This window comes from Cetorhinus maximus, chromosome 1, assembly GCF_964194155.1.
Source record: "Cetorhinus maximus chromosome 1, sCetMax3.hap1.1, whole genome shotgun sequence".
NCBI lineage: Eukaryota > Metazoa > Chordata > Chondrichthyes > Lamniformes > Cetorhinidae > Cetorhinus > Cetorhinus maximus.
In genome coordinates, this window is record NC_135879.1 from 39,723,181 (window position 1) to 39,735,468 (window position 12,288).

Sequence of the window (12,288 nt, forward strand, 5' to 3'; positions counted from 1 at the left end):
AGCAATGATCTGATAGAGATCTCAAAAAATGTGAAGGGATTTGATAGGTTAGATGTATGGAAGATGATTCTACTTGTTTGAGTGTCAAAAACTAGGAGCCATCAATATAAAATGATCACTATTTCAAATTTAGGAGAAACTTCGTTACTCAGTGTGTATTAAGAATGTGGAAGCCAGCACCACATGGAGTGTTGAGGAGAATAGTATAGATGCATTTCAGAGGAGGCTAGATAAACACACAAAGGGAAAACTATGGGTACCGAGGTAGCTGGCCATTTAAATCATCAGCTGCCTCCACTCAAGTGGGATTTTGGTAAGCCAGGAGGTTAAAATCCAGCATGTGCAGGTTAGACCAGGTAAGAGTTGGTCTGAACTTGGTGGATTCATTTGGATAGCCAGGGTACCCTTTTGGATATGGTCCTGGGACACCTTTGGGAGAGGTAAAGCACCATTTGGGATTTTTAAAAGTAAACATGATCGTGCATAAAAAGCACATAAATTCACTGTGTAAAAGAAATATCATATTTTCCTAATGTTACTGTGGGGTTTGAAGCAGGCTTATGGGGACTATGTATGTTTGTGTGTGTCTAATTTATTAAACTGCAGACAGTCAGACTGCAAGGTTTGAATCATCAAAAGGTGTTAGGTGTAAAACAGGCATCTGAAAACGAGATGAGTAAGAGCCATAGGAGGTCTACAACACAGAAAAAGGCCCTTCGGCCCATCGAGTCTGTGCCGGTCAAACAAGTACCTAACTATTCTAGTCCCATTTTCCAGCACTAGGCCCATAGCCTTGTATGCCATGGCATTGCAAGTGCACATCCAAATACTTCTTAAATGTTATGAGGGTTTCCGCCTCTACCGCCCTTTCAGGCATTGAGTTCCAGATTCCCACCACCCTCTGGGTGAAAAATTCTTCCTCACATCCCCTCTAAACCTCCTGCCCCTTACCTTAAATCTATGCCCCCTCGTTATTGATCCCTCCACCAAGGGGAAAAGTTCCTTCCTGTCTACCCTATCTATGCCCCTCATAATTTTATACACCTCAATCATGTCCCCCCCTCAATCTCCTCTGCTCCAGGGAAAATAACACCAGTCTATCCAATCTCTCCTCATAACTAAAACTCTCCAGCCCAGGCAACATTCTGGTAAATCTCCTCTGCACTCTCTCTAGTGCAATCACATCCTTCCTATAATGTGGATTCCAGAACTGCATGCAATACTCTAGCTGTGGCCTAAACCAGCGTTTTATACAGTTCCTGCATAACCTCCCTGCTCTTATATTCTATGCCTCGGCTAAGAAAGGCAAGTATCCCATATGCCTTCTTAACCACCTTATCTACCTGTCCCACTACCTTAAGGGACCGGTGGACATGCACACCAAGGTCCCTCTGATCCTCGGTACTTCCCAGGATCATACCATTCATTGTGCATTCCCGTGCCTTGTCTGTCCTGCCCCAGTGCATCACCTCACACTTATCCAGATTAAATTCCATTTGCCACTGATCAGCCCATCTGACCAGCCCGTCTATATCCTCCTAATCTAAGGTTATCCTCCTCACTATTTACCACCCCACCAATTTTCTTGTCATCCGCAAACTTACTGATCAACCCTCCTACATTCAAGTCTAAATCGTTTATATATACGATAAACAGCAAGGGACCCAACATCGATCCCTGTGGGACCCCACTGGACACAGGCATCCAGCCACAAAAACACCCCACGACCATCACCCTCTGTTTCCTGTCACTCAGCCAATTCTGGATCCAATTTGCCAAATTGCCTTGGATCCCATGGGCTCTTACCTTCGTTATCAGTCTCCCATGCGGGACCTTATCAAACGCCTTGCTGAAGTCCAAGTAGACTAAGTCAAATGCATTGCCCTCATCTACACACCTGGTCACCTCTTCGAAAAATTCAATCAAATTGGTCAGACATGACCTGCCCTTACCAAAACCATGCCAACTGTCCTTGATTAACCCCTGCCTCTCCAAGTGTAGATTAATTCTGTCCCTCAGAATTGCTTCCAATAGTTTCCCCACCACTGAGGTTAGACTAACTGGCCTGTAGTTCCCTGGTTTATCACTTCCTCCCTCCTTGAATAACGGTACTACATTGGCTGTCCTCCTGTCCTCTGGCACCTCTCCTGTGGGCAGAGAGGTATTGAAAATTGCCAGCACCCCTGCTATCTCCTCCCTTGCCTCACTCAACAGCCTGGGATACATTTCATCCGGGCCTGAAGATTTATTTACTTTTAAGCCTGCCAGACCACTTAGAACCTCCTCCCTTTCTATGCTAATTTCTTGAATTATATCACAGTCCTTCTGCCTGATTTCCATACCCACGTCGTCCCTCTCACTTGTGAATAGCGACAGAAAGTATTCATTTAGAACCCTACCTACATCTTCCGGCTCCACACACAAATTACCACTACCGTCCTTAATGGGCCCTACTCCTTCCCTAGTTATCCACTTACTCTTAATATACTTGTAAAATAACTTTGGATTTTCCTTTATTTTACCTGCCAATGTTTTATCATGTCCCCTTTTTGCTCTCCTAATTTCCTTTTTAAGTCCCCCCTACACATTCTTTACTCCTGTAGGGCTTCCGCTGTTCTGAGCCCTCGGTATCTGCCATAAGCCTCCCTTTTTCTCTTTATCCAATCCAGTATATCCTTCGAGATCCAGGGTTCCCTGGATTTGTTGGTCCCACCCTTTGTCTTTACTGGAATATGATGGCCCTGTACTCTCCCTATTTCCTTCTTGAATGAGTCCCACTGCTCTGACGCAGATTTACCTAAAAGTAGCTGCTCCCAGTCCACTCTGGCCAAATCATATCTGATCTTATTAAAATCGGCCTTCCCCCAATTTAGAACTCTGATTTCTGGCCCATCCTTGTCCTTTTCCATAACAACCTTGAATCTAACAGAGTTATGATCACTATCTGCAAAATGCTCCCCAACTGATACCTCTACCACTTGCCCAGCTTCATTCCCTAAAATTAAGTCCAGGATCGGCCCCTCTCTTGTAGGACCTTCTACGTACTGGCTTGAAAAGCTCTCCTGGATGCAATTTAAGAATTCTGCTCCCTCTAAACCTATCACGCTATGACTAACCCAGTAAATGTTGGGGAAGTTGAAATCCCCCACTATAACCACCCTATTATTTTTACACTTCTCTGAAATTTGCCTACATATCTGCTCTTTGATTTCTCTCTGGCTGTTTGGGAGCTTATAGTACACTCCCAGCAACGAGATTGCTCCTTTTTTGTTTTTCAGTTCTACCCATATGGCTTCATCTGAGGAGCCTTCTAAGATGTCAGCCCTCCTTACTGCTGTAATTGATTCCTTGATCAATATTGCGATACCCCCTCCTCTTTTACCTCCTTCCCTGTCTCACCTGAAGGCCCTATATCCTGAAATATTGAGCTTCCAATCCTGCCTCTCTCTCAACCATGTCTCTGTGACAGCAACGACATCGTACTCGTTATATGTTAATTTGTGCCCTCAACTCATCTGCTTTATTCGTCAGGCTCCTTGCTTTAAAATAATTACCATCCAACATTGCCAAACTCCCTTGTGCCTTAACTGGCCTATAATTTCTATGCCTTCCAGACTCACTTGCACAGCCAAAATTAGAAGAGAGAGCAAGTGAGTCTGGAAGGCATAAAAATTATAGGCCAGTTAAGGACGGGTTGCACCTGAACCGGAATGGGACCAACATCCTTGCAGGGAGGCTTGCTAGTGCTGTTGGGGAGGGTTTAAACTAACTTGGCAGGGGGATGGGATCCTGAGAGGAGGTTCAGCAGGGAGAGGTGCACAGCCAAGATTAGAAGAGAGAGCATCTCCCCCTGCTGAACCTCCTCTCAGGATCCCATCCCCCTTCCAAGTTAGTTTAAACCCTCCCCAACAGCACTAGCAAATTTCCCCGCAAGGATGTTGGTCCCATTCTGGTTCAGGTGCAACCCGTCGACCCTGTACAGGTCCCACTGCCCCCAGAAACGGTCCCAATGTCCCAGAAATCTAAAGCCCTCCCTCCTGCACCATCTCTCCAGCCATGCATGCATCTGGACTAATCTCCTATTTCTATAGTCACTCGCACGTGGACCGGAAGTAATCCAGAGATTACGAACTTCGAGGTCCTGTTTTTTAATCTGCTTCCGAGCTCCCTAAATTCTGCTTGCAGGACTTCATCCCTCTTTCTACCTATGTCGTTGTTACCAATATGTACCACAATCTCTGTCCATTTGCCCTCCCCCTTTAGAATGCCCTGCAGCTGTTCAGTGACATCCTTGACCCTGGCACCAGGGAGACAACATACCATCCTGGAGTCACGTCTACGGCCGCAGAAACGCCCGTCTACGGCCGCAGAAACGCCCGTCTGTTCCCCTTACTCTCGAGTCTCCTACCACTATTGCTCTTCCCCTCTTTTTCCTCCCCTCCTGTGCAGCTGAGCCACTCAGTGCCATGAGCGTGGCTGCACTCCCCAGAGGAACCGTCACTCTCATTCCATTTTCCAACACAGAAAAACGGTTCTCGAGCGAGATGCGCCTTGGGGGTTTCCTGATTACCTGCCTGACACCTTTCTTCTGACTGATGGTCACCCATTCCCTCTCTGTCTGCACTTCCATAAGCTGTGGGGTGACCATGTCTAAAAACCTGCTATCCACGAAACTCTCAGCCTCACGGATGCACCTCAGTGCCTCCAGCTGCTGCTCAAGCTCCAAAACTCGGAGCTCAAGTAGCTGCAGCTGGTGGCACTTCCTGCACATCTGGCCGGTCAGAGCGCAAGGAGTCTCTAGGACTTCCCACCTGTTGCAGGCAGTACATAATGCGGGACTGAGCTAGGATGAAGTCTCAGCAGACACAGTATGAATTGAATTTGCATTTTTAGATAAGTTGAGAGGTTGTTTGATTTTCAAAGGGACATGATAAGGTGTTTACAACTGGCAAGATAAATAAGACCAAGTTATTAAGTTTATTTTTTCCATAAATACTGGCCAAAATGACAACATAAAAGCTTTTCATATTCTGTGAAAGGTAACTTCCAAAGAAAGGCTGAAACAATGGGATTTACAGATCAAAAGGGAGGAAATATATTTAAAGAAAGGTGGAAAGCTGCATGGGAGTGCCTGTGAGACACCTTGAAAGGCACACTGGGTGAAACAGACTTGTGGGAAAAGCCTCTAGCCATCCTGGGGAAGTCTGCTGTTCCAGTAACCAAGGTTGTGTTAGAAGTCTTTGGAGGTCCATGATCGAGTGAGAGAGAGAGAGATGTGAAATATCTCTCTTACAGCAAAAGTGGACCCTTGTGCTAATATTGCTGGATGTTTTATAGATTAAGAATCTATTTGGAGTGTAGCCTGAAAGGGGTGTGCAGTTGGCAGTTTAGTTAAGTAGAGATCTTGTGAGAACTGTTATAAAACTAAATGTAACTATGTAACTGTAGTCCTATATGTTTAAGTTTTCTTCTGTTAATAAATGTTTTAATCTAATGTTTAAAATCTCTAAAGGTGATAGTGGACTCAGTACTTCTGACTTCAGTGCACAAACCTTCTTGTGATAAATATAAATTGCAAAATCGTTGTGATAGCCTAGCAAAGTTTCCCTGTGGGATTTGGTCAGCCTAGCAATTACCACCTGCCATATCATAACAATTAGATCTGTCAAAGCTGTCAGAGAACTGTCAAAATTCATTGGAGATGTGAAAGCTATCAATGGATTTCACTCTGCTGAGCTTTAACTTTAAAAAAAGTCCAGAATTCAAAAAAACATCACTGCTTGATATTTCATTCTGTCTGTTAACAGAAGCCTGAGGGCTTTCATTATAGGATTTGTGCTAAAATGACTGATTTTACAAACTAACATTATCACAGTGGGGTGCCTGTTAAGTAAGCAGTTTGATTGACAGCTCCAAGTGGTTATAGAATAGAAATGTTTGTTTTCATTAGAGATTAGTTAAAGGAATTTCTATATATCAAATGGTTTTTTGATCAGTGAGAGCTGATTTTGTTTAAAATAATGATGTCATCAACGGACACAACTTTATTTTATGTCAGCATGGCTCCTGAAGTTTGCCCATGGTGGATACTGAGCAAGTTGGCATGGAGAGGTAAGGACAAAGGGTGGTAGGTAGGGGCCATGGGTTGGCATAAGTTATCATAGGGGTTATAAAGGGCCATGGAGGTGGTGGGCAGAGGGGCATGGGTTGGTATAGGAGGTATGAGGGGCCATGGGGCATGGGTATGAGGGACATGTGGTGGCATAAGTGCATAAGGGGCATTGGGGGCTGGGTAGAGGGGTATGAGGTAGCATAAGTTGGCATGGATGGGTCTTAAGGGGTGTGTGGGGAGATGAAGGCTGGACAGTTGTCTTTTGTTTCAATCATTTTTTAAACTGGATTCAGCTAAGTGTCGGAGCAAAGAGGCAGGCCTTCTGCCAAGTCTGCCTCTGCACCCGGCAGCCTCCTCACTCTCTGGGCGCAGCGGGCCTGACTTCTAATCCAGCCTTGCACTCCCCCGACCACTGCACCCCCCCAAATGACTGGGTCAGGTTCGCAGATCCAGGAATTCTCCAGTCTCTGAGCACCCAAACAGAGTGCAAAAATCAGGGCCTATGAAACCCCTTACTGGAAGTAAGAGATCTGAACAGAGCCTTTGAAGTGAGAACCAAGGCCTTCAACATGTACAACGCCATCTCTGTAGTTTTCAGCAAATTTAAGCAGTACAAACCTCCAAAATCTTCAACCATCTCAGTAACAGGCAGTAACAATCAATCAGCAACTAACCAGAAAGTGGTTTATAATTCCTTTAAATAGCATGATGGGGAGTCCTGTCTGCTGCTGAATGCATGATCAGCTGTATTAGATTGAGAGAGGCCCTCGGCTGGAATGCTGAGGTCAAAACTGGCATTACTGGGGTCAAATCAGAATTATATACTCACTGATGTCACATCTGTCAACTCTGCATACATCCAACACAAGCTCCCAGCACCCGCACTAATGAACTATCTAAAATAGCATTCTGCATGGCTTGCAATAAAAGCGTGCGTGCGCTACCATCCTGAAAGGGCAGCCATAGCAGCAAAATTACCAGTGCCACGTAACCAAATATTGCAGTCCATTTGGTCCACTTTTATATATGTTGCAGATGTGGGTGCGGGGGGAGCGAGATGGGTTGGAGGGCAAGAGAGAAATAGAGTGAGCGAATAAGTAAGTAGAAAACTCACAGGCATTCATTACTATATCTCCCTGAAGTTCTGGTTTCCAGTCATCCCAACTAGTTTCAAATCCATCAGCAAATCGTATGCAGAAATTTTTGAAATGACCTTTGCTGACTAGGGATTCAGATGAGCAAGCAGTGATCAAAGTGCTCTCAATGGTAAGAACCATAGCCGACCCAGGATCAAAATCAATATTGTGATTACCCTGCCAAGAACAAACAAAATTTGTTGTTAAAAGACCTCTGACATCATCAAACAACAGCAACTTATATTTCTATTGTGCCTTTCACATAATGAAGTGTCCCAAGACACTTCACAGGAGCGTTATAAAACAAAATATGACACCGAACAACATCAAGAAATGTTAGGTCAGCTGACCAAAAGCTTGGTTAAAAAGGTAGATTTTAAGAAAGCAAGGTAGAACGGCCGACAGGTTTAGCAAGTGAATTTCAGAGCTTGGGGTTGAGGCAACTGAAGGCACGACCACCAATGCTGAAGCAATTAAAATTAGAGATGCACAAAATTTGAGGAGCGCAGATATCTCGGAGGTTCGTACGAATGGAAGAGCTTATAGGGTTGGAAAGGACGAAACCATGGAGGGATTTGAAGACTAGGATGAGAATTTTAAAATTAAGACAATGCTTGACCAGCAGTCAATATAGACCAGTGAGCACAGGGATGCTAGCAGAACAGGACTTTCTGCAAGTTAAGACATGGGCAGCTGAGTTTTGGATGACCTCACGTTTATGGAGGGAAACATGTGGGAGACTAGCCAGGGACGCATTGGAATAGTTGAGTCTGGAGGAAATGAAGACATGAGTGAGTGTTTCAGCAGCAGGGACAAAATCAGCTAACATTGCAGAGGTGGAAATAGGCAGTCTTAGTGACAGGATGAACATGAGGTCGGACGGTCATCTCAGGATCCAAATGTGACACCAAGATTGTGAACAGCCTAGCTGGGATGGAGTTGGTAGCTACGGAACAGAGTCTGGAGCGAGGGATTGAAAACAATGGCTTTGGACTTCTTAACATTAATTAAAGTAAAAGGTATTTCAATTACTTCAAATAATGTCAAATTTTATATCTGTTGCCATGAACACATTTTTACTATAAATCAGCCTAGAATTAGCTGATTACTTCCATCAGAACAAAAGTGCTTAATCTACCCATTATTTTAATGAACATTAAAACTTTTGTCTTTAATGAGGGACAGGGGAATGGCATAGGAATATGTTAACTCTAATAGTGATGTCAGTGTCAAAAAATAATTTCTAGGTTTTAACTTAAAAAAAAGTTAAGGTGACAATAGTGCCAACATCATAATATGCATATTGCTTTTAGGTCTATAACAAAAATCACAAGTAATATTTTCCAAATTTAATTACAACAAGCTTTTAGGCTAAATCGGCACAATTTGAAACAGTTTTGCTTCTAATTAATTTGTTGTTCAATGTTAGTAGTTACATATACACATTGATGGTCACCTTCAAATATGGTTGAAGAAGAATACTTAGTGTTATGTAGTGTACTAGTTTATTTGTGCTTTCTTTTATCATCAACTACTTCTAGATCTCCTATGGCACTATTCTCAGAGAGGCCAGGAACCAAATCAAAGAGTTAAGTTTAGGAAGAGGAATGGAGCAATTTGTCAGGGAATATATCATGGTGGATGTGAGAGCTGGAACACAGAAGGAGCAGATCACAAGACCTAATTTGAATTCAAGTGCACTGGGTTCTGTTTCCTATTATTTGGCAAGTTACAGCAGTAAAGTCTGAGGCTTGAGGGTAGGTGTGGAGGTTGGCGAGATTGGCTGGGTTCATTCTATAATTATATTCTTATAAATATAACGTGTTTGCACTTTCAGTATTTATTATAAGCCAATGTCTGCTTTTTGGTTGAGCCTCTTCATGCAGGCTAATTGATAGCTGACAGTGACAATAGTGAAAAGTACCATGAACCTGCGTTACTTGCACAAGACAGACAAGAAAGGTCTTTGAAACAAAATGCTGTAATGTTCTCAAGTATGACACATGAGGTGTGATTCACACTAGCTTCAAGATGTTTTCCCCAACATATGATGGAAAGAGAAAAAAGGGGCTGGGAAAGAGAAAGAGCCACAATTGTGCTGTACACAAAATCTGAAAGTCCTATCAACATTCAAATTTTGAAGAACTACTGGAGAAATCCCATGATGATCAAGATATTTAAGTCAGAGAGTAGCCGAACCATAAAAACCAGGAAAGTCCAAGGATGAGTTCTGTTCTTTGAGTTATCTATTCCAAATGGAGCAAGACTTAGACAACTACAAATAGAATCAAAAGAGAGAGAGCACAAAATTAATGAAAAGCCTGGCCATCAGGACAATACCAGAGGTTGACTTTGGCCTCGAAGGAACTGTACCTCAATAAGGAATCAATGCTCAAGGAATAAAATGATGCAAAAGGGAAAAAAAAACAATTTAATTAAAGACAACAAGCAATTGAATAGTATGAATGTTGCATTGTAGCACAACAATAATTTAATACTATCTGAGACAGATAAGCTAATTGTTTCTGTTGCGGTGTACTAGTATGGTACCTGTATAGTGCTGGTGATAGGTAAGCAGATGCCCAAATCATTCACAGTCAGCTGCAAAAAGAGTGTGCCAAATGCTTGAGCAGACGTTTGCTGAATTCCAGGCAGTTTGTCAACTACTTCTTTCGTAGCCACATGAATGTCCTTGTGTAGTGCCATTCGCTGTTCATTCCAGTTGTCATAAGCAGCTTTGTAGTTCAGCCAGAAAAGGACAGCTTCAAAATGAAAAATTATGAACTAATTAATTATAATCAAATAAAAATCCACATAATCAGGTTTGCTTTTGCCACTTTTAACTTGATTTTCCAATCATTCACAAAGAGTTTGGCATGACGGATATATAACTCATTAGCAACATGATGTATGAAACCAACAATCAGTATCTAGCTTTATTATGCAGATCTTAATTTTAAGATGTAGACGAGGCATGCACACCTTACTTTTTATTATTTAGCACAAGCTAACTGCAAAATGATCATTAAATGTTTCTCTCTCAAAAGTTGCAATCGAAATTCAAATTCAAAATATTCTGTCTAGGGTCAAAGGATGCCACTATTAGTTCAAATTCCAAATTTGAACTGGTGCATTCCCATATCTGCATTACTTTAAACAAACATGTACAGAATCCAATGCACACAAGTAGACATTAGGTGGAAAGGTTTATTTGCTTATATTATGAGGTGTGGTTTTGCTCCAAATGAATTGAACAATGTATTGTTTTATAAGAGAACTGTTATGCCATGTAGTGCACAATGTGTTATCAGGCCCAGTTATTTACAATGGTTGAAAGGGGTCAAAAGTGATTTTTTAAATACTGTGCAATTATTAGCCTGAGTTTTGGGTTTCAAATTCTGCAATTCATCAATTTTCCAACAAAAATATAAATATGTCCTTTATTATTATGTTTCTTTGCCTATGCACACTGTTTTACACAGCATCTTTTTTAAAGTCTTGAGCGCACATCAAGTTAACAGGCAAGATATGTTAGGTTTCAAGATAGCAGCAGTGATAGGTTACAAGAGGAGTGCTGAGATTCAACAGAATTGGGATAGAGGTAATGAGATTCAGGAACACTGAGGATGCAGGGGGATTTAGTATCAATGGGGGTAAAATGTAGGATTTGGCTCAGTGGCAGAGTTCATCTTGCTGATGGGTCCAGTAATTCTGTAGGGTATGATGCTCCATGCTGTTGTAGCAGTTGAAAAGGAGAATCTCATTTGCTGAAAGAACTGGGAGGTGGAAAGGTGGCAGAGTCTGATGGCACTGGGCTGGCTAGAGATTATGTTGCATGGTGTTTGAAAATATAGAAGTTGGGGTTTGCTGGCAATGGATAGAAAACTCTTGAGACTGAAAGCACCGACTGGAAAGATTTGAAGTTGTGGGGGGTGGGGTGGGGTGGGCTAGTCAGAATTTCACACTACTGAGGTCCTCAGATTGTGCAGGGGATGCACCTCGATATAAACTGACATCTAGAAAAGCATACCTCTGTCAAAGGCCACAGGTTGTGCATATATTATTGGTCGACTAAGTGTGATGAGAACAGCTTCCTTATCGAAAGCGCCACTGATCTCTTCTTGCAATGCATTCCTCAATCCAATCCGTGTTTTGAAATATGCTACTTGATGAAAATCTGAACCAGCTTCTTCATAGACCTGAAGTAGAAACATAAGAAATAGGAATAAAATGTTTCTTTTAAAAAAAGCAATACTACAGTGAAAAATTTAAACAGAAGGCAACCAGGTCAGACCAAAACCAAAGTGAAATGATGAAACTAGAAAAAGTTGAGGCCAAAAGATAGTTGTGTGCTCGAGTACGAAGGGGATTAATCAAGGGCAGAATTTTCCTGTCGGCGTGCAGGGCCTGCGCGTAAAATGATGTGTGGTGACGTCAGGTGAGTGTCCCGACGTCACCGCACGCCAACACGATAGTCCGTTGGGCGGGCGCACGATGATCTCTGATGTTCACCTGCCATTAATTAACGGGCCACTTAAGGCCATTGAGGCGCCAATCAACGACGATTTTTAGGCACCCGTGCAGTCTTTGGGGGCGCACGGGCAGGCGGGTAGGACATTTTGAATAAACCTCATCCACGTGCAGGATAAGAGGGCCCAGTGGGGTCACGAGTGTGCTCTGTCAAATATTGATGGTTCAATGTTACTGATACTTGCCTGTGTGATCTGCAATACTTCAAAATGCATACCAGCTGCTTGGTCTAGACTCACAACCTTCAAGTCAGCACTCTGCAGTAAGGAATCTTTTTTAGGCCTGCATGTTTTAGGAAGCCTTCCCTTAGCCTGGGAATGGGAGCTGAACTCTCCACTGGAGGCACCTCCTCTGAGGAGGAAGGGAAGGCTAGAAGGGGGAGGAGGCCAGGAGTGCACATTCAGCCTCCAGGGGAGTCACTTTTGGAAGGTCAGGTGCAGGCACAAGGAGTGCAGGGCCAAGAGGTAGTCCAAGGCGGAAGCGGTCGCAGAAGACACCACTATCTTGCTG

The 12,288-nt window shown here is 43.1% G+C and overlaps 1 protein-coding gene across 11 annotated transcripts in view; it reads right to left on the reverse strand.

The window, feature by feature from the left end:
• Positions 1-12,288, reverse strand: part of kiaa1109 (KIAA1109 ortholog) — a 533,049-nt gene that overhangs the window by 155,678 nt on the left and 365,083 nt on the right. For all 11 annotated transcript variants that reach the window (XR_013576358.1, XM_078539938.1, XM_078539971.1 and 8 more), the window contains 3 exons: positions 11,279-11,447; positions 9,799-10,010; positions 7,227-7,425 (listed from right to left, as the gene is read on the reverse strand). Coding sequence is in view for 10 of the 11 variants with exons in the window: in XM_078539938.1 (XP_078396064.1) it covers positions 7,227-7,425; positions 9,799-10,010; positions 11,279-11,447 (580 nt within the window). In the remaining variant the exon portion in view is untranslated. The remainder of the gene's footprint in view (positions 1-7,226; positions 7,426-9,798; positions 10,011-11,278; positions 11,448-12,288) is intronic.